This window comes from Maylandia zebra, linkage group LG19 (assembly GCF_041146795.1).
Source record: "Maylandia zebra isolate NMK-2024a linkage group LG19, Mzebra_GT3a, whole genome shotgun sequence".
NCBI lineage: Eukaryota > Metazoa > Chordata > Actinopteri > Cichliformes > Cichlidae > Maylandia > Maylandia zebra.
In genome coordinates, this window is record NC_135185.1 from 26671935 (window position 1) to 26694410 (window position 22476).

The 22476-nt window shown below is 37.9% G+C and overlaps 1 protein-coding gene across 2 annotated transcripts in view; it reads right to left on the reverse strand.

Annotated features, from left to right (window-relative positions):
* The window catches only part of myo6b (myosin VIb), a 42078-nt gene that overhangs the window by 13270 nt on the left and 6332 nt on the right, over nt 1-22476 (reverse strand). For both annotated transcript variants that reach the window (XM_004540485.3, XM_004540484.3), the window contains exons 5-27: nt 22322-22451; nt 21966-22071; nt 21527-21582; nt 21336-21433; nt 21067-21231; nt 20366-20446; nt 18420-18600; nt 16176-16320; nt 14786-14943; nt 14555-14646; nt 13963-14035; nt 12516-12643; nt 11738-11833; nt 10123-10293; nt 8933-8971; nt 8671-8764; nt 7722-7852; nt 7408-7485; nt 7165-7294; nt 4450-4540; nt 3618-3768; nt 2130-2338; nt 1486-1564 (exon numbers count right to left, since the gene is read on the reverse strand). In XM_004540485.3, coding sequence (XP_004540542.2) covers nt 1486-1564; nt 2130-2338; nt 3618-3768; nt 4450-4540; nt 7165-7294; nt 7408-7485; nt 7722-7852; nt 8671-8764; nt 8933-8971; nt 10123-10293; nt 11738-11833; nt 12516-12643; nt 13963-14035; nt 14555-14646; nt 14786-14943; nt 16176-16320; nt 18420-18600; nt 20366-20446; nt 21067-21231; nt 21336-21433; nt 21527-21582; nt 21966-22071; nt 22322-22451 — 2682 coding nt within the window. The remainder of the gene's footprint in view (nt 1-1485; nt 1565-2129; nt 2339-3617; nt 3769-4449; nt 4541-7164; nt 7295-7407; nt 7486-7721; nt 7853-8670; nt 8765-8932; nt 8972-10122; nt 10294-11737; nt 11834-12515; nt 12644-13962; nt 14036-14554; nt 14647-14785; nt 14944-16175; nt 16321-18419; nt 18601-20365; nt 20447-21066; nt 21232-21335; nt 21434-21526; nt 21583-21965; nt 22072-22321; nt 22452-22476) is intronic.

The window sequence follows — 22476 nt, forward strand, 5'->3', positions numbered from 1 at the left end:
ATACCTCATACCAACTCTCAAGCACATTGGTGGAGAGGAGACAATTAGGCTACGTACACACTGCAGGTCTTAATGCTCAATTTCGATTTTTTGATCAAATCCGACTTTTTTGTCTGCTTGTTCACACTACAAATAAAATGTGACAGCAAACGCGCTCTAGTGTGAACCCTCAAAGCGGCCCGCATGTGCAAAAGAAGACGTCACACACAATGCGCTCTGTTCAGACCCAGACCAAACAGTATTGTTTGACTGATGGCCCTTAAAATGAAGACTTGTTTCGGACTTTACGTTTCCCAATTTTACTTAAAGTTATAAGGTTATTTTGTTATTTACATATGGCCTAATAATGATCCTTATTGCTGTTTTAGAGAGGAGCGGTGCTTCAAAGGATAGCTGCAGATTTCTGTCAGAATCTGCAGATTATACAGTACAAATAAAATGTTCACGTTTCTCCAACGTTGTCTTCCTAACAGTTTCACTGACATCTACACTAAATGGCCAGAAAGCGTTCATGATGTCTTCTCTGGCGCTGATAATCGGCATCTGTCTTGTTTCAGTGACGTAAAAGACGGATTTAATGCGACATGACCATTCAAACAGCAGTCGCTTTCTAAAACATCAGATATGTATCGGATTCAGTACCACATAGGAAAGTGACCCAGATCGGATTTGAAAATATCGGATTTGTGCCGTTCACACTGTCATACAATGATCGGATATGGGTCGCATAGGGTCAAAAAAATCGGATTTGATGCGCTTTCGCCTGCAGTGTGAACGTAGCCTTAGAGCTTCTTTCATATCCACACCTTGCAGTCATTGAGTTGATCATGAAGTCCTTTCTATTTCAAAGTATTCTAGGGTAAAATCTGAAACCATCTACCTTACAGCTAAAGCATGGCCCAAACTAGATCATACACCAGGGATATAATTCTAAGCACAGCTGCAAATTTACAACAAAATGAAAAAGAAAAGAATCAAAGTGTTGCAATGGCCCAGAGCTCAATCTGATTGAAATGCCATGGCGGGACATTAAGTGATTTGTGCAAAAATGAATGCCTGTAAACTTCAATGAACTGAAGCAATGCTGTATAGATGAGTGGGCCAAAATTCCTCTACGGCGATGTGAGAGACAGACAAAAACATACTGAAAAGGGTTACTTCAAATTATTACACAAGCAACTGAATCACAGGCAGGACTTAATTTTTCATAGGACTGTGAAAATTGTCTTTTCACACGATTCTATGAGTGCAACCAGTAAAGCACTATTTTTTATTTTAATCCAAGGACTGAAATTGTCTGCCACTGCAGTGGAGTGCAGGTCATTTATAAGAAGCTTAAATAAAACTGCAAGGTTTTCATTAAATTCATTCAGTGGAGTTAAAGTAGAATTTTGAAGAAGTTAGTAGTTGTTAGTTTTCCAATTTTTACGTTTTTACTTTTCAACAGAAGAGCACAGAAGTATTCAATGGGGAAATTTTCCAAACCTGCATGGCCTTGTCCTCTTCCTCTCTCTTTTTTCTGTCCTCCTCATCTTGCTTTCTTTTCAGCTCCATCTCTGCTTTCCTAAAATGTTGAGACAAAAAGGAAAATCAGAATATTTACTAAAAACAACATTTCTGAAAGTGTCAAAAAATGTTTCCTCCCCAGGCTGATTGCTCTAGAGGCCAGTGTGCCACATCAGTGAAGCACAGACCCCACTTTTGTCTTTTATTGTCTTTTGAGTCACAGTTGTTTTACACTAAAACTGTGTTTAATAATCACATTTTGGTTGCTAAACGATTGAGTGGAGTTGAACATATTTATTTTACATCTAACCTTGCAGCGTTTTATCTGTGCTTCTCAGGAGAGCTATTAGAGCTCTGTGCAGGACTAGCTTCCCTGCAGCTTTTATTGCACTTATGCTTTTTTTGGCCAATTGAAACATTGTCTGCACTTTACCCAACTGTTCTTCTTTGTACTCCACTCTGTATGAAATGAGTGGACGTAAATTAGACTGTTAGTTTTTCTTCTTCTGGTTTCTTGGTGTGGAGTAGGGGATAAAAGTTTGTTTCTCCCAAGGCAATACTAGGAGAATCACTGTACATTATACACAAACACATATACTAGTAATTTTGCACTTAGCACTTACAGTCGTCTCTCTTCTTCCTCCTGTTTGCGTCGCTGCTCTTCCTGCTCCCTGCTCTTTCTCTCTTTCTCCATCTCGTCCTCGATGCATTTCAGCCTCTCGCTCTCTTCTTCCTCCTGCTTCTTCTTTTGCATGGAAGCAAGCAGCTGCTCTGAACGTTTCACCAGTCCTTGATACTCCGTGTCAATCTCCTTCCTGGTCATCAGTGTGGTCTAGTTGTTCAACAAAACAGCAAAGGATGATTGGAAAGGATAAAGTAGAAATACATGTCTTTATTCTGCTGTTCAACCATCAGATTTTGGGCCTCAGGTCTGAGTGGAGTTCAAACATGGCTCTCACAATGTATTTATCAGTATTAAAAACTGATCAAATGCCGATAGGATGTTAGCAGGCTAGCATGAGTGTGCTAGAATGAAAATATGCCCTGTGCTGATTTGAATTTGAATCATAAAGAAGAGTCACAAATGCCCAAACTTGCCACACTTTTCTGATTCCATAGCACAACCATCCCATGTGGCTACAAGTTAGACACTGACTGACATTGTGTGTACGTGTCACTTGAGTGCCACAGCCACAATGCTCACTTCTCCACGCACTTGTCAGACAATCAGCAGGGGGAGAAGAGGTCACCATATTGTGCACATTCATAAGAATGAGCCACTAACAGCATCACAGGGAGGGAAGATGACAAGGTCTTGTCCCTATTGTACAATGGTCTGATTGACAGGCACTGGCATCTCATGCATTATTCACAACGAGATGTCGTGCCATAAACAACTTCTACATACTTAGAACACCGTAAGTGTCAATAGCAGGGGTGTTAATAGGCTAACAAATCAACATTAGGAGGGCGGAGTGGCTTATTTGGATAGAGGGGGGAGAAAGAGCTAGGAGTCAATGGTTCTTTAGTGTGAGTCAGGATACTTCAAGGAACCTATGAGCTCTCTAACTTGTTAATTAGATACAGGCCACTACCAAAGAGAAAATCAAAACTACTGGAGAATACAGTGCCCAGATATCTGGATGATTTGCTGTACCTAGAGGGTCCAATAAGGTGGGTGTTTATTGCACAGGGAGGGCTGGGATTTCAATAGCCAAGTCCAATCATTTAGAAAAACAACCCCGCTAAATTAAATTATTGGAGAGAAGAAGAATCTTGCTCTACAAGCTCTTCTTTTTATCCTCAGGTGAGTGAAAATATTGATTCTGGAGGATAAAATGAGAATGGCCACTGCAAGACAGACTATAGTGTATAACTCCAGGATGAGGTCTTTGTCTAAAAGAAGACTGTCAGTGCCACAGAGCTAAAAGTCTGCATGCAGGTAGCAATATACAATAAATATGAGGCAGTAAGGCTTCAAACAATCTATCTGATCTGAAAAATCTTCCCTTAAAATACATAGTTCAAAAGAACAAAATATCCCACATACAGTACATACAGAGAAAACTCAGAGTGTATTATGCTTTGAACCAAAAATTAAAAGTCCTCACCTTTATCTTCGCTAACAGAGCATCTATGGCGGCAGCCAGCTCCTGAACTTGCTTGGCCATCTCCTGTTTTCCCTCCTTCAGCCCATTCACCACCTCATTGAACCTTTCCATGTGTTTCTTCAGGTTTCGAACCTTCACCATACCATCGATTCTGTGGGCCGTGATAAAAATGCAGACTTACAAATGAGTATATTACTAAGAAATGAAAGCATAAGAGTTTTATTCTAATGACCGCTAATAAAATAACCCTGTTAAAGACCTCATTTAGTCCAACTGAGGAAAATGCATTTTAGTTTTCATTGCATTCTCTCTTTTATTACATCCCTCATTTATGTGAAAAGAAAGTGATGCCTTTGCATTTTAGCACTTGAAAGGAATTAAAAGATCAATGAATGTTTCCTCATCTTTGGATTCATTTTATTTGCATATCAAACATGAACTCAATTCTCAGTTCTTTTGTGGAACTGATGATATAAATGTGTGAATGCCAGCATAAACGTTTCCTGTGCACAAACTGCCACTCACCCACTCTCAATCAAAATCTCATTGCAAGGAACTATCTGAAAACGCATGTACAGTGAGACACTTCCCATATAGTGACACTCCATTTCTCCACAGTCCACTGATGACTTTTTAGATTGATTTAAACTTGTACATGCTTGATACAGGAAAGCCATCAAAACCTACCAAGTGTGAACCAGTTTCAAGAAAAAGCAAACTGAGAGTGCCAAGTGAAAAAAAGACAGCAAATGGCACAGAAAAGCAGAAATGATGCTGCATGTGTTTGTGGGCTTGTATAAGTTCTGGGTCCCAGGAACAGGAGGAGACTCACCGTGGCTTATGCTTCTTCTTAGACAACCACATGCGGACAGTCTTTTGCATCTTGATGCAGGCCACAGCTCTGTAACTCATCTTGTTCTTAACTAAAAAGAAAGAAAATACTTTTTCACAAAGCATAGAATCAAACCTACTTTCAATGACTGCATACCTTAAATCCTATATAATTTTTATACATCTTTGTACTTGGTGGCATAACAATCCTGCTCTAGTAATAGGTTATGCAAGGACAAGGTTTTGAAGAATCAAATAAAATATGAAATGCAGTAGTAAAAACAATACTTTAAAAGATAAACACCAGAAAACCTTGAGAGTGAGCACTTGTAATAACATAAACACTAAATCCTCCTTCTCTTGTGCTGTTTTGTAGCAGTGTATACACCTGAGACTGCCACCTGTCTGTCTGTCCTGCACTCTCTCTCTCTGGTTGTGCAATAAAAGTATGAACATGTATTTATAAGTTACACTTGTGCTTGAATCCTGCACACATTTGATTTCCATGTGTGACAACTGCAATTGTCCAGAGTGAGGACAGACTGAGGGACCCACTGCTGCACATCATCTGTGAGGCTTTGCACCCCTGATGATCCACCAGGACAATCTCAGCAGTGTGTGAGGAAGAGGAGGAGGAAGAGCCAGCAGCAGCTGACAGATGGAGAGAATAGACAGACTGTTCCCTGTTTGTGAAGGACTGCTAGGAAAGTTTAACATAACTAATTGTCTGTCCTGAATCAGTCTTATTAGGTAATGTTCAAATAATGTTATCATCCCAGTGTTTTCAGTGTGGGAGAAAGTACTCAGGGCCTTCAAGTTACACACTACGAAAGGCAGCAACAAGTTTAATGTTCAGAAACCTAAAGTATGTATCAGCAGCAGAATGGAGCTAAAAACAAATGTTTGATTCAGTTCTATGAAGCTTTGAGTATTTTGGATCAGTAGCACTGCTGTGTTTGTTGCATCATATTGCTGTAATTGTTTATATGCTTTATATATTCTGAGGTAAGTTGATCTATAGTGTTACATCATATTCTATAAGGATGTTATGTGTTTGTATACTTTCTGGCCAGTTTGACCCATTTAGCAGAAGTCAGCCTGTTTAAGGCTCTGATATCTATTCTGTATGACTTAAAGCAGTTATGACATGGTCTGATTTTCTCACCCAATAAAGGAATATTTCATATATCAGTCTACTCTTCATTTTATCAGAAACAGTTATCACAGCTCGTACATTTTCTTTTTACACATATATGTAAGCATTGAGCCAAATGTAATAATGCCAACAAATTAAACGAACAATATTTGTCTCTTATATATAATACATCTATAGATACACTGTCAAAGATACTTGTCTTTGAGTGAAGATTTAGGGTGATAGGAAATATAAATAACTGCAACTTGAATCTTTACTGAAGCTCAGTATTTGACACGGAGTTCAAACTCACTGCTGTAATAACTAATAATGATTAATATAATAACTATAATAGTGGCCATATTATATTTACATTACCAAAGTGAGATGACTTTAGTCTCATGAACAACATCAGCTAATTGTTATTTACTAGCTAATCTTAAAATGACTGTTCAGCACAGAAATGAAGCCCAAAAATCATGTTTTACTGTCCTGTGGTCTCAGCCTCAGATACTTATCAAATCACACAAAGCTCATGTAGAAAGAAATGAACAAAGCTGTATGAAACGTTTCCAGCTGTTAGTATCATGGTTGCTAGGCAACCTGGGCAGTTCGACGGAGGCTAGAGCATCCCATTTCACAAGCCTACAAGCCTCGCAGTTCCGGTCTCAGCGGTCTTTGAGTACGCGGCCCTTGAGGACCGTTAAGGCTGCGTACTTTAAGGCTGCAGACCCTGAATTGGGATACAGCCATACATACATGTTTTGGTTTGTGCAACTGGTCCGTCAGGTTATTGTCTCCCCAGAAACATTTCCGTTGTGTTTTGTGTAATTTTGCAGCGTTTTTCTTTTTGCAGCATTTTTCTTTTTGCAAGTGTTTTCTGAAGTTGCAGTCCGTTTGGCCTCTCAGAGCCACCGTAGCACAAACTACTATAATAGCTATTATTAACCAGCAGCAGTACACTATAAAAGGCTTTCTTTCACCTGCTCACCAACACAAACAAAGCAGCGATAATAAGATGAAGCACTGAAATCACAGGAAGGAAATAATGTCCAGGACCAGGGGTATAAATTTACTCAGGCCACTTATCCACAGAGTATGCGGTCAAGCAGAGGCAGCGTTCTGTTATAGCTGCAATGTAATTTCATTTTATGCTTTTGCACATACACACAGAAGCCAGCCTGCACTTTGTTAAATTGTGGAAATCAATAGCTTGGCACTGACTGTAATGGTACAAGGAACTGCTTTTAGAATACTATTCAATCTTGCTGGAGGCTGCTTCATTTGATGTTCTGAAAGAAAAATCAGTGTAAAAGCACAAACCCAGGTGACGAAGTGTACGGCAGCAAAAAGGGACTCTCTATTTAAGCTACAAAGAGGCTGCTAATGTTCGACAGTAATTTCATGTTTGTTCATTCTCCTTAAAAGATGGTAAATGATTTCAAATAAACCACAGCGAAAACAGAGGAATGACATAACACAAAGAAAACTGAAATTATTTGACTACATTACAAATATTATTGCTTGCATATCTAAAGCTGGTTGGCTACTTATTTTAAATTCTTCACGAAATGAACCTACGTTTGATGACAGACAAGCAGCACCACTGGACCTTCTTCCAGAGGCTGCACACCAGCCACTTGTTGACTTTCTTCAGCAGCTCTGCGAGGTGGTCTGGATCAGACTTCATGATCTGGTCGAACTCTGCAAACTGGCGCACACACACAGCCAAATGTCAAGTTATAATTCAGTCAAATTTAGTATTAATGAAGATATTATGGCTAACAGATTCGTATGTAATGATCTACAACATTAATATTTTACCTTTCCGGGGCGGAAGAACACCCTTGTCAGTCCAAACTTGAAGTCCTTATCATTCAATCCTAGAGCTTTGAACAAAGCCTAATAGAAGAACAACATTCAATCACTCAACAATATCGTATAAGTGCAGGGTTTCAGGCTACTAAACTGTTTATATTTGTTAATCATTTCCCAAGTGGGTCAGTGTGGCTTTTTTTTGCAATGCAAATTACACAACTAATTAGGGTTTACTTTAAACAGATTAGCTTGTTGTTTAAACTCGACTGTAGACGCTGGATTTCTTCAGTGAAACAGAAAACTATTCAACTTAAGCCCACCTTGCAGAAAAGCCGAGGATTCAGCCGTGTAAGCTTATCCGGCATATACTGCTTATACATGTTGTAAAGCTCATGGAAAGGAGCCCTGGAGGGGAAGCCCCCCTGCATCAGGTCCAACACCGACACCATTCCTAATCATGAGAAACACACAAAGAGAGAAAGTAATCAGAAAAACACATCATCCATGCATGTATGTGAGAAAACCTCCATGCCTATCCAAGAGGGGCACAATAGCACAATCTACTTTAATGTGTTCTCATTCATAAAGGCTGTTGCAGGATTATATTGACATTAATTATTGAAAACACCAGCACCCTTTACCCAAATATTTTTTCTATCCCTCCTCTGTACATGTCCAAACCATCTTGAGTCTGTAACTTGGGCACTTCCAGCTAGGTCTCCTGCCTTTTCTTTAGTACCATCTCCAAACACCATAGCACATCTCACTACCATCCAGAAAACCTTTCACTCTTGCTGCTGTCCTTCTGTCATCCAATCCGCCCTTCCTGCACTCTCTTCTTCCCCTCTCTTGAGTACTAACATCCCAGATATTTAAACTACAACTACAACACCACCTTTCTTACGTCTATCTTCACCATTCCACCTGTCTCCCTCTCATCTGTCTTTCTTCTAGTGACGTTCATTCTTCTCGTCTCCAAGAAGAATTAAACATTTCACAATATCATCTGCAAATATCACAATACATGTAGACTCCCACTTGACTTCAAGTGTTATTGTGCCCATTACCACCGCAAATAAAAAAAGGCTCAGAGCCAATCACTGACATAATCCCACTTCCACCTTGAAACCATCTGAAGTGCTTCAAAGAGCAAGTCAGACTAACTTGTTGAAACTCTTCCATTAACAGTGGAGCTAAACTGGAAGTATTTTAATTCTCTTAAAGATTATAAATTATAACTATTTAATCAAAACACTGTTTTGGTTTTACCTGAGCATTGCAGCTGGGAGAGAATAAGAGCTCCTTCAAACTGGCGGTTGACCATCTTCAGATTGGGTTTTACACAGCGGATGAAACTTGAACCCTGTTAAAACAAAGACTAATTAGGAAATATTGGTCAAACATACACAAAATGCATTTTATAACATCCATTTTGTGTGCACAGTAAACACAAAGGCTGTAATAATGTTTTTAGACTCTGAGAAAAAGGATAGAAAATAGACGGCGAAACAGAGATGTAAATTTTACTTACAGTGCTACGAAGCTTCTCCAGCAGCAGATTCAGTTGGGTCTGTGTGTTAAAACAGACAAAAGGAAATGCTTATTTTTTATTTTGGGTATTTGTGGTGAAGGTCGCCAAGACACACATGCTGGAGAATACGTACAGGGTGGGGAGCAGTTATATATAGTCAAGCAAGACCCAAAGCACAGTAAATATCGTGCATCTCTTTTATGCAAAGAGACTGATCATTACAACAAAGGATATTTATCTTTCTAATTTTCTCTCCCCATAACACAATCTAGCTGTTTATCTCTTTGTAAAATAGTGTGTAAGATGCACACAGTCCTTGTGCTTGAGTCCACATCTGGTGAATAAGTGATGATGACAAAGAAGCTACGTTAGTAATACAGAAACTCAGAGACTTTGAAAAGATGGTGCGATGATGTAAAGGTTTGAAATGGTGCACAAACACTTTTTATTCATCGAAAAAGACAGCCCAACACATGGAGCTGGGAGATAAGTCATGAGCAGCCTTGTATTACTTTGGTCTCTGTGATACGTAAGAAATGCACTTGAAAGTTGTGTACTTTCGCTTTTGTGTGAAACCCCGAGTGTCTCATCTCTTCTCTCTTTTATTTCTTTCCACTAGCCCTGCTTTCTAACTCCTCTCTAGTATACCTCAAGCTGACTTTATCCAGCTTTATCCACCAAGGAAGAATTTCTCAGAGGAAAGAATTGGAAGACTGGAGGATATCTAAGAGGGGGACCTTGAATAAAGGAAGGGAAACAGGGATGAGAAGGAGAGTGGAAAGGAGAAAAGTCACAGGAAAGGTCTGGATGTTAGAGTTGGTTTACTTTTTTTAAATCACAAATCTGAAACCTAATAAGGATAGTGATAATTGTGTTTTTACTTTTAAAGTCTAAAACAACAAATTTCTTAAATCAAGAAAATAAAATTCAAAATGTAAACCTACATAATGAAACAGTGGAAAAATTCCAGGATGCACAAAAGTTAAAATTAAAGCATTTCATCTTTAATTTGGACGACATGTGATACAATAATATGAAATATTATAGCGTCTTAGTGTTTGGTATGAAAAAGTGCAATATTTAAATTTTTTGGTAAAGTTAAGGGGTTTTGTTCACGTGTAGTTATGATATGTTTATGTTCAAGGACTTTTTCTAACAGTCAAGAAACTACCTTTAACCGTCACTCTGACCTTGAACTTATTCCCAACGCTGATGAAGCTGAGCTTCCCCGCCTTCTGTTTGGAGTCCTTGGAGGTGTTGGAGTTCTCAAACAGCTCTCGAACAAATTTGTCTTTTGATTCACAAACTAAGCTTTCCAAGGACATGTGGAGGGCATCATTATTCTTCTCCACAAACCGAATCTGAGAGTGCACACAGACAAATCCATACATGTACAATCACGAAAGACCTTTATACATATTAATAGAGGTCAAACCCAATGCAGGATGTGTCAGTCAGTAAAACGTATGGAACATGTTGTACCAGGACAACACGTGTGTTTTTAATTCACTGTGATAATAATGTTTTTAACTATCTATCATATGCATTAAAAAATTTATAATTGTGAAAAAACCAATAACTCAATAACAAAAATAAATAAAAAATAACAAGCCGCGTGCTTAATATGTCATCTATTTTGCTTCAATGCCTGTTGATTGGCAACTTTCTAAGAGACATTATAGTCAGGTTTCTAACAATTATGGACAATGACACAGTATTTGTAGTTTTGCCTCTCTACACCACCACAGTGGGCTTTAAATCAAACAGTAAGGGTGTGATGAAAGAGCAGACGTTCAGCTTTATTTAAGGGGTGTAACAAAAGCATTGAATAAACTGTTGAGGTCATTTTTATTCAAAGGCCCAAATAGTATATTAATATAATGAATGTTTTAAATCCTTTAGGTATAGAACCCATGAACATCACCAAATACTGTGTTTCCTCCCTTCAGTTGTTCAGACAGGACGTTGCTCTTTACTGCAGCCTCCTTCAGCTGCTTCTTGTTTGTGCATGTTGGTTTGGGGTCAAGCGACTGACTTGGTTACTGAAGAATATCCAATTTCTTTACCTTGAGAAACTATCAGGTTGCTTTTGCAATGATTTGGATCATTATCCATTTGGATTGTGAAGCTCTGGCTGATCTGTTTTATAGCATTTGGCTGAATCTGAGCAGAGAGATTCTTCTATCAACAGTCACATCATTGATAAACAGTAGTAACCTGGTTCCACTGACAGGGTTTAATGCCCATGCCATAACATTGGCTCCAACAAGTATGAAAAATAATGTGCTATGCTTCATATCATTAACCCCTTCATTGCTTATCCATATGTTTCTTTTACCATTATTACAAGTTCATCTTGGTCTCATCTGTCCAGAGAGTTTTTACAAAACTGTGCAGGCTTTTTAGGTGTTTTCTGGGAAAGTCTAATCTAGCTTTCCTGTTCCTGGTTGTAACTAGTGGTTTGCTCCTTGTTCTAAGCCCCTGTCTTTCCATTCATGACATTCATGAATAGATGTGTCTTGATTCTAGACCTTAGTTCCACCGAGCAGCTAACGGAACAAAAGTTCAATACTTGGAATTGTCTCCAGAACTTTTATCTTCACATTTTGCCGTGGAATAACAAGGGAACAGGGCTCCTCTGGCCATAGAAGTGCTTTCCACTGTGGTGGTGTACTGGGGGCAAAATACCAAAAAAATACTTATGAACTTTGTGTAAAAATAGAGGTGAAACATATTTTCATATTGGATCTTGTCAGTACAACTCAGTCCCAATAGCCATACGTGATAATGAGTGTTAAGGATTACTGTTTCATAGCAGACTGCTCCAGCAAAGTGTCTGATGATGAAGCCTTCATCATCCCGGAGAGTCCTGTGAATGGTCAGCTTTGACTTTCTGGGAACCTAAGACAGAGACGATCAAAGTAAATCATATCATGCTAAAACACATATATTGATTTCATATTAAACCCATCCATCATCGTGTCTACAGCAGACTTTTGTTTGTCCACATGACGACTGAGTGCTCAGGGCTTCTTTATCTTCATCATTAGCTATTTAACAGGTGTAACCTGGATCAGATGATTTCACTTTAAATGTGAAATGTCTTTGCAAGTCAAGTTTTTTACAGGGTTTACAGGGCATTAGCTTAGTAAATGAACATCATTAAGAGCCTATGTACACTGCATAGCAGAGTTTAGCTCTTGGATTAAATTCTTCTCTCTATTAATATCTATATCTATATGTCTGAGTAGCAACTCTCCCTAATGTAGTGTGGCTGCAAGCAGCCTCCTCTTATCTTAAGCCTGAACTAGTGTCAAGGCAACATATTTAAAATGATTTCATGCATGCAGAAATACAGGCGAAGTGACAAACAATAGCAGCAAAGGCAGCGACAGATGGAGGGAGTAAGATTGTGCGTCATTCACATAAGTGTTGTAACAAACAGGAAGAGTAAAAATGATTACAATGACAGTCCTGTCTTTAGTCTAACAAAGAATGAATAATAGGAGAACAAAGGAAAAAAAGCAAAAAAAGAAGGGAAAAGTGAATAACAAAGAGAGAAAGGATAAGGATGAAGTCTGACCGTGAGTCTGAAGTGGTCTTTATGCTTGCTGTGAACAGCCTGTGCAAAGTGTTGGTCACTGGCTTGTGGGAGACGGTTCTCTTCATCCAAAATGTCCAGGATTCCCGTCAGCTTTGCTTCCACTAGATCTGGAAACGTCAAATATTTGTCCATCAGCCACAGCATTGTGACATTAAGTCCAGACAGAATTTTTGTGAATAACAATCCTTTCATTCCTATTGTTCTAAATATTAGCTGACTAAATCTGAAAAATAATTTATGTTAACATCTCAAAGCAAGTGATATCCATTCATCCTTAAAATTTGAAATATTTAAAAACATTTTTAGAAACAACAAAGAGCATTCACGTAGAATAATGTGGAAATCACAAAAGCAATAATGAAACAAGTTGGAAAGAAATCACAAAACATTCTGTTCCTCGATATAGATTTATTGGAAATTTCCACTGCTTATCATATCTGGAATATGAATATTCAGAGCACAAAATGTTCGTCAGGATGCTCATTTAGCCAAATAACTGAATTATTCATCTGACATCCTGCGCTTGGAAAATAATCTAATGGCCAAGGACCTCCGAAAAAAAAAAATTTGCATGAACAAGCACCTGTGCATAAATCCTGAAGATTGATGAGTGAATTAATGGCCAACCCAAACGGTCATTTGCAAGTCATAAATGTTATTCATGGCTGTCAGTTAACCTCACACCTGAATAATCACAGCCTTTGAAATACAAATCAAACTGCTTCACCTTGATACACTGACTACTTCATCCCATTAATTCGAGGATTCATTCGAGGACATAGGCAACGACAACAAGGTGGTGGTGGGGGGGTATCATTTCGCTGTATTCTCATAGCACAATAGGGCCGTGAAACCCACAAATACTCATCGCGCTTGCTCCCTTCAGACACAGGGATGTGCCAGCTCCGAGGATAATGAGAAGTCGGTATTTTTGTCCCCCTGACAGGTGTATTTTCACTGCTGTGACGCGAAGCCTAGAGGAATGGCCTAAATTAATGTCATGTGGGTGAGCTGATGTTACACTTGAACTAACCTCGGTACATTTGTGGTGTGTGAGCTCTACAGAGAGTCACAACAATCTCTGTACATTTGCTATTTTGCAGTGCAAGCTCTCAAAGGCGACACTTCATGGTTATGATGCCCCAGAGTGTCAGTCTATCGACCTGTTTTCACTTACAAGAACCATCCAAGGTATGGACAGATACCAGGTAACAAATTAAAGAAAAAAAGCAAAGCAACATAAAGTCTCTGGAGGGATTAAACACCATTCTTCCAAAAGATATTAGCACATTTTGGGTGGTGCTTTTACAAATGCTTCATCACAGGACAAAGTTCCCGTTTGGTCATTTGGAAAAAGCTGAAATCAGCCATTTTATCAGCTTCAGGAGGAGATGTGGTCAAAGCAAAGAAGCTGGCACAGACTCACCTATGCAGTCCTGGTTGTCAACATAATGCACCTCATTCACACCCAGCCCTTCCTTTTGATAGAGCTCTTGCTCCTGTAAAAACATGATCAAATATCAAAAATCAACACTGAAAACAAGACTTACTCTAAAAGTTTGTAAAAGTTAATTCAGATTATTCTGAGTGGCCTTACAATATCCAATATCCATAACAATATCCATCTCCAAAAAAGAAACAAAAACCAAAAACCAAATAGAAACATCAAACCAACAATATGTGATTCAGATAACGAGAAAGAGGCTAAAGCCAGAATTGTGGCACACTAATTGGAGACCTTGGAAGAGAATAACGTTAAGAGATCACAGGAGAGAAACATGCGTTATCGTGTCCCTTGAGAAATTAGTATTCTAATGAATATGAGAGAGATGGGGGTGAAGATAAAAGTGAGAAAACAGAGAAAGAAACAAAAGAAAAGCTTAGCATGCCAACAACTTCCACCTGCCTCATGAAAGAGTCAGTAAGTTTGGCTTTTCAGTGACATGATGTGGCAGGTTTCCCAGGATAAAGAAGTAAACTGCCCCAAAATCAACTCAATTCACCCAGGGCTCACCCACCTCCTTGAGAATACGTTCGTTGAAGAACTGTTGCAGTTTCTCATTGCAGTAATTGATACAGAACTGCTCAAAGCTGTTATGCTCAAAATACTCTAAGAAGAAATAAACAGAAAACACACATTTCAATTATTTAAGAAAATGAAATGTTTTTATGTTAGTGGATGAAATGTTAAAGCCAGTAGAAAAAAGAAATCATACAGTAAATTTAGATCTTTTTCTGTATATTATTACCAAACCCAGCAATGTCCAACACTCCAATAAAGTTGGAGGAGGTCTCGAAGGGGAAGCACTGGTTCACTCGCTTGACCACGTGATCGAAGAGGCGGCTGTACACAGCCTTGGCCAGGGCATCGCGGGCATTGTTTGCTTGCTCCACCTTTAGAGGCACCCTGGAGAGAGACACAAAGTGGGGCATTGACACAGTCCAAAACTGGGACATGCCTGTGTCTTATTAAACCTCCCTCTTTTACTTTTTATAATTAAACCAAAAGTTTTGTTGCGTCGATGTGACACTTTTTGCTACCCAGTATCTTTCCACCTTTTGTTCCAGGTTATTCTTAAAAATGTGGAATTCTGTGCCAAAGACAAGATATTCAAATTAAAATCTGAACCTTGAACTTAAACTTTATTTTTAAATATTTAAAGAGGGGACTGATGACAAAGTGCAGCTCCACAGTGGCTAAGAGTTCAACTCGGCAGTCCCAGCTGGAAAGCAGATGAATTTCAAATAAAAAGGTTTCGCTCTTGCCATATCTTTACCTCTATTTTCTTTTGATATTCAACACACCCAACCCAATCCAAAAAGCCCTTATCCATTACAAACAGTAACAGCAGTAATAGACTGCAGGGAAAACACATGAGATCTTTACAGTTTATCTCAGTGACAGGTGTTTTTATCTGTTGCAGTGTTTCATGCACACCCCAATGCATTCAACGCCCCCTCTGTTATCCTCAGCCTTACAGGGCCAGGGTGGATTTGTCTGAGGCTTAATGACAAAACCAAACCCCCCCCCTCTTATCTCCACCTGCTCCCTTGACACCCGGGCTTGTACTGTACTGCAGCCATGCTCCCCTCCCTGCCTCCTCAGATACAGGCTGCATTATTTATGTGGAGAAAATACTTCCAGGCCAGGCCAGCATCTGGCCCTCCTGAAATATTAATTTAGCAAACCTGGCCCCATCACTCCAACACCACATCATCACAAAAATGACACAAGAGCACTGCCAATGCCATATTCTAGTCTGAACATGCTCTATTTAACCCAACAAAAAAAAAAATCACAATAACAAAGCTTGACTAGTTAAAATACTACTATACAAAAAGTATTAATATATATTTGTGCGACTGGTGTACTCAAATAGACAAGGCTGCAACTGACTTAGTTATATTAATTCGATTTTGTTCACTGTCAGGATAAGTAGAGCAAAGCCCATCTTACCACTGCCCGGGTCTTATTTGAATTTTTCCCTGACTACAGATATTTTATCTGTAGTATATTTCTTCAGTCAGTTCAGTGACTTCAGACTGTTTGAAACGACTGTGGCTTCCTAATAAAATGAACTTTGTCTCTAAACAAAACCACTCAAAAAAAGACGATCAAAACTGTGCCGTTCCTCTTACTTGATAACTGTTCCTTTGGCGCCCCCTGCTGTAGTGAGCATCACCCTTGTTGTGAGGCTGACGCGTAGGTCATCCTGATCCAGGCCCAACAAATCAGCACAGTACTGAAGAGAGTCGTTGGACTGATTCTTCAGGACACAGCCACCTAAGACAAATAGCAACACACATAAGCATTAAAAAGGACTTTTTATAGCAAATTGTCGTTCTGTATGTGCAAGACTCTTTTTCTCTACGTCGTTATAATCTGCTAACTGGAATAGTAAGACTCATTTTTCTGAGTTTTCTTTTGGCAACCAAACTCAACCAAATCATACTATAAGAAAGGTGTAAGTAAAATCTAATTTTACAAAATTGTGATGCTGTTCAAAGTGTAAGTAAAAACAAAATGCATCTTACAAGCAAATCTCATAAGACCTTATTTTACTGACAACGGAACATAACAAATGTTTGAATTGAGAAAATCTAGCATTTTAAGAAAAATATTTGCTCATTTTTATATCGATGCCAGCAAAACATCTCAAAAAAGTTGGGACAAGATAACAAAAGGGTTTAAAAAGACAGCTTTCTAAAAGGGAAAAAAAGTTAGAGGTTCATCAATACATGAAAAAACTGCCTACAAATTATGGCACATTTTTGGAATACTTTTCCCACACATAAAATTTCAAAGACTTTAAATATCTCATTATCTGTATCATGAAAAGATTCCGAGAATCTGGAGAAAGCTCTGTGTGTAAGAGACAAGGCTGAAAGTCAACATTGGATGCCTATGATCTTTGAGCCTTCTTGCAGCACTGTATTAAAAAAAAAAAAACAGGATTCTGTTGTGGAAATCACAGGCTCAGGAACACCATAATTAACTGTCTGTAAATACAGTTCACTGAAAGTGCAGGTTAAAGCTCTATCATGCAAAGAAGAAGGCATATTTGAACACGATCCAGAGACGCTGCCATTTTCTCTGCGTCAAAACTCATGTACAATGAACTGAGGCAAAGTGGAAAACTGTTCTGTGCTCAGACGAATTGAAATGTGAAATTCTTTTTGGAAAATACAGACTCCGCATCTTCAAGTGGACGAGGATTATCCAGCTTGTTATCAAGTTTTAAAGCCTGCATCTTTGATGGAATTAGCAGTCTGCAAACCTGGCAAGATACCATCAATGCTGAAAGGTATATAAAGTTTTAGAGCAACATATGCTCCCATCAAGACATGTTTTTCAGAGGCCTTGCATATTTCAGCAAGACAATGCGAAACCACATAGCAATTCTATTACATCAGCAAGGCTTCATAGTAGAAGAGTCTGGATGCTGAACTGACCCACCTGTAGTCTAGACCTTTCACCAACTAAAAACATTTGATGCATCATTAAATGGAAGCAATAACAGTGAAAACTCTGTTAAACAGCTAGTACCCAATATCAGACAACCAACATCATTCCTATCTCAGCAATATTGCTCCTCTGTTTTCAGACATTTACAGACTGTTGCTAAAAGAAGAGGGGATGCTACACAGTGGTAAACATGGAGCTATACCAACTTTTCTGATATTTGTTGCTTCTATCAAATTCATGTTTTAATGATACAGTAAATAGCAATAAATTAGCAAATCATTCTGTTCTCATTTATATTTTACAGTGTCCTAACTTTTTGGGGAATTTGATTTATAGCAGCACCAAGCATGAATAAGTGTTCTAACAAGGTGTTTGTGTGAGCAAGAACTGTACTGAAGTGAGAGAGAAACTGGGCACCCAGAGGAGTTTGAAAGTACACTCACAGAGATTTTGATTATAGACACAGAATGAGAAAGAACGAGGAAGAAAAATAAATGGAACAAGAGCTCATGTTTACTCGGGTAACAGATGCTCTTTTTCATCACAACTCCAGATTTATCTGTGGTGACACTTTTCTTAAAACTCCATATTGGATTCCATGTGCTAAGATTCAATAAAAAAGTAAATAGATATTGATTTGTTTTGCTCATTACTATGGGCAGCTTATTGAGTTTAATGGCATATTTTGAAATGTAAAAAAATCCTGTGAAGTAGAGAAAACAGAAAAGCAAGGTAAAAATGGACGATGCTGGTCTCAGAAATGACTAACTGCTTCTGAGAAGATAAGCATTAAAAAAAAAAAAAAAGCTACAGCAAAAGAAAATCCCTACCCCACACAGAAAGTCAAAGTTCTTGAAAATGACTTCATATTATTCTAAATGTTTTGCAAGGTATTGCACAGATAATGTTTATCTAACCCGAAGAGCTGCCTGTTTCCTCAAAATCAATGTTGCCCAGATGCAGGACACCGGCGACAACCCTGAACAGGTCCAGCTTCTCTGTGTCGTTCAGACCAATCTTTTTCATGGCCTCACACATCCTGTTAAAGTCACCGTGGTCATCCAGAAGAGGGTCCTTTAGTGCGCCCGTCTTTACGTGCTGCAAAAGACACGAAAGTTAGAAACCACAAAGTGACAGGAAGTGTTTAAAAAGTCAGCTCAAATCAAGATTTACTCAAGCATCATGATATAATCATTTGTAAATGGTATCTATGTTCTAGAAAATTCATTAACTTGATGTTGTATAATGAGTAAATCTGATTTAGAACTGAACTGGACCCAACAGCTCCCACTAAATAGAAAAGCCACACGTATGAGGTAAAACTGAACAAACGAAAACATTTTACAACAGCAGGTTAAAAGAACCTTCACCAGCAGCACACAGCAAGCAGGAAATCCTTAAAACTAGGGCTGCTCAGCTGTCGTAACAGCTGAATAAAGCAGAAAGGCCAGGAATACAGTGAAATAATCTAATCAGTGAAATAGAACCTATTAGAAATCATCAGGAAACTAAATTGGAGATTAATTATATAGTAATAGTTACTATAACAAGGCGTGTAGAGTTATGCCTAAATATTGAGTCCTGATTATACTTTAATATAAGAAGCACAGGTTGAGTGATGGGAACTGAATCCTTTAATTTTTCATGTTTTATTAAGGTTAATTTTCAAAAAATGAGAACATTCAAAATTAAATCTTAATTGTACTTCTTTGGGTAAAACAAATACTCTAATTATGCTCCATTGCACTGTATAACTGGCAGAAGTTGATTCTTTTTATATTTCTATTTAAACACCATCTGCACCAAAGCAAATCCAAACCAGGCATGCACACGCAAAGAAGAGGAAGCAAGCGCTCATGTTTCCTGTTTGAACTACAAACAGCAGCATGTAAAACCAGAGAGTGTCAGTCTTCAGTTTAGGAAACTCATAGGAAAAGAGCAGGAAGCACAGAAAGTAACACACAGAAAGAAACATCACCTTATTGTCCTATATATAACAAAAATGTGGTGGGAACAAACAAATACACAATTATTTAATTAGCAGCACACATTTACTAGTGATGCACACTTTTCCTTACATCCACAGAGCTCACTTGCCTTTCATCATTAAATAAGTAAAAATTTAGTGAGAAAAAAACATCTGCAAGCATATAAACAAACACACCTATGACATTTAGTGCTAGTTTGACTTATGAATCATTCAAGCATTAAAATCATTCAACATTAGTTCAAACCCAAGGGATGAACTAATGTTGCGACTACATATAAGGTGCAAAGAACCTATTTTAAATCATAAATTTAAATAATTTGTTACTAGTAGGCTGTTGCAAGAACATAGTTTGCTAACATCAAGTAACTATCATTTAAAACCAAAGCATACATGTTCTCATTAAGCTTTTCTTCATGACTCTTTCATTTTGAATGAAATTTTCGTAGAAGATATTTATAAAAAAAACAAGAAGTAAAATGAACATAATAATTAGTCCCTAAGGGACCAACTTCTAATCGTTCCATATTAATTAGACGTCTTCTGAACAATGCATTATTTTTTTTGTGTTATTTATAATTTGCTAAATTCACATATCTTGGCATAAAATATTGGTATCAACCAGTTCCTGCATATCAACTCAGTTTGGCAATATACTTTCTTAGCTACAATCTGGGATTTGTTTTGAACTTTCCTCACTGTTGGGAACGTAAAAATATCTATTTTTCATTCTGCATAAGAAAGAACTCTAAAGTGTTCTTTGTTTCTTCTTACAAAGGTAATTTAAGTGTTAAAACAGAATTCAGATTAATACCCAACGTTTAATTATTATTTCATAATTTGGGCCAGAAGGATTAAGTCAGGACACGACATTACCTCAGGACTCTTACGATTCTGCATGATTTGTTTGTCGGAGTCCTTACTGGCAAAATATCTGGTGCATCCTCGGTTCAGGTACTGCAACAGAGAAAAAAAAACCACTTAGAAACATTTTAATATGTTTAGTATTTTAATAAATTCAATTTATTCATGGTGGCAAATCTACTGAGGATGTTTATATTGATTTTCATCACTGAAAAAATCTACTCTGCTGTCTCCAAATATTGCTCCACAGCTGACTAGTAGTGGATTGCATGAAGTAATTGCCTCTGTTGATGTGGGTGTCGCCTCAGGGACTTGATACGATGATAAACATCTGAGGGAACAGCTTGAAATGCTTGTTGTTCTGTTAACCATTGTTTTGTAGAGTATTTAGAGGAAAGTAAAAGCCATGGTAAACACTTTAATACTCTCTCTCTCCCCTACTGAGCTGATAATTGCATCCTAAAGAGCCAAAATTCAATTGTGAACTATTATGTTACTGAAGGGCTTTTGATCACACTTGGGAGGATGTCTTGGATTTAAGACATTGCTAAAAAAAAACTCATGTGACATCTAGTGGGCCTCCACAGAAATGCTAACCAATAGAAAAATACCAAAAAGATGTTTGTAGTGTCAATATAGCTAATTAATAATAATAAAAAAACTTCTTTCAGTTGGCAGTTGGCAAATTAATAAAAACCTCTGCACCCACTGACCCTGAAACTATCTGGAGAGTCAAGGTGTAATTTCTTCTTTAGGTCTTCAGATGCTCCCGCACAAAGTCTGTAGAAGATGTGGTAGTTCCTCTCTTCATTACTTTGCATGCAAATCCTTGACTTCTCCAACAAGTAATGTGAGACGAATCCACCCACAACTGCATTCTGGTAGCACAAGGGAAAAAATCAAGTCTTCAGTGCAAATTTTACAACTGATGAAACACAAACAAACAGAACAAACTAGAGCTTAATCTGTTTACATTGCTTACCTTGCTGTTGAAGTGGATTTCTACAAACTTCCCAAAGCGACTGCTGTTATTGTTTCGGACTGTTTTTGCATTTCCAAAGGCCTCAAGAAGGGGATTTGCTGACATTTGCAAAAAAAATACACTCAAGATCACCTTCTCTATTAAAACTTTAATACATTACGAATAAGTGTTGAATTCTTTTAATATAGTACCTTCAACAATTCTCTCATCAATGTCTTGACCGCTTCCATATGATGTGGTCAGATATCTGAAAAGTTTAAAATCCATTAAAAATAAAAGTCAGATTAAGATTTAAAGCAGCAGCTCTCCCTTTAAAACTGCTGGTAAAACGTTCTAGAATCCATCAACATTAAATGGGAACTTGATAGTTAATTAAACTTTAGATAGTTCTATGTTAAATAGTGAAATTATAATTTATTAATACAATAGGCTTTTTAACATTATCTGCATGGTTTTTGATTTCGAAGATATTACCAATGGCTCTCTTTGAATTCAATACAGGAGCAATTGGGAGTGTGAACAGGTTTGAACTAAAGTCATTCTTCATATTCGCATGAATTAGAAAGGAAAAGATCAAATGTGAAGGAAAAACAGGGGCTAGAATGTAAAATAATTCATACCGACTCTTACCTGAGAACAAATTTGGTGTTTTCAGTCTTTCCTGCACCAGATTCACCTGAAACTATGATGGACTGGCTCATCTTCAAAACCTTCATGTCCCTGTAGGCTTTGTCCGCTAAAATAAAACATAACACCAAACACACAAAAATAAAATAAGTAGTAATGTAATGGCAAAATCAGGGCATGATGACGGACAATCTTTTAAAGTGCAGCTTTTAAGCTTAAAAGAATCATGTAACAAAAGTTACTTCCAAAAGACGGCAAGTTTGAATACACTTCATGATTATAATACATTATACATGTGCATTTCAGTTACTTATATATTGAACCCCCCTTTTTAACACTGAGCATGTGTGAGCTCTCACCTATAGCATAGACATGAGGTGGCAGGGTGCCCAGTGACTTCCCTTGGTATGACTTGATGGCATCTGAGCTGTACAGTTTTGGAATGTCAAAGTATGGATTAACAGCTATCAAGATATTTGCCACATACGTCTGTGGAAGAAATAAATAAAAGCAT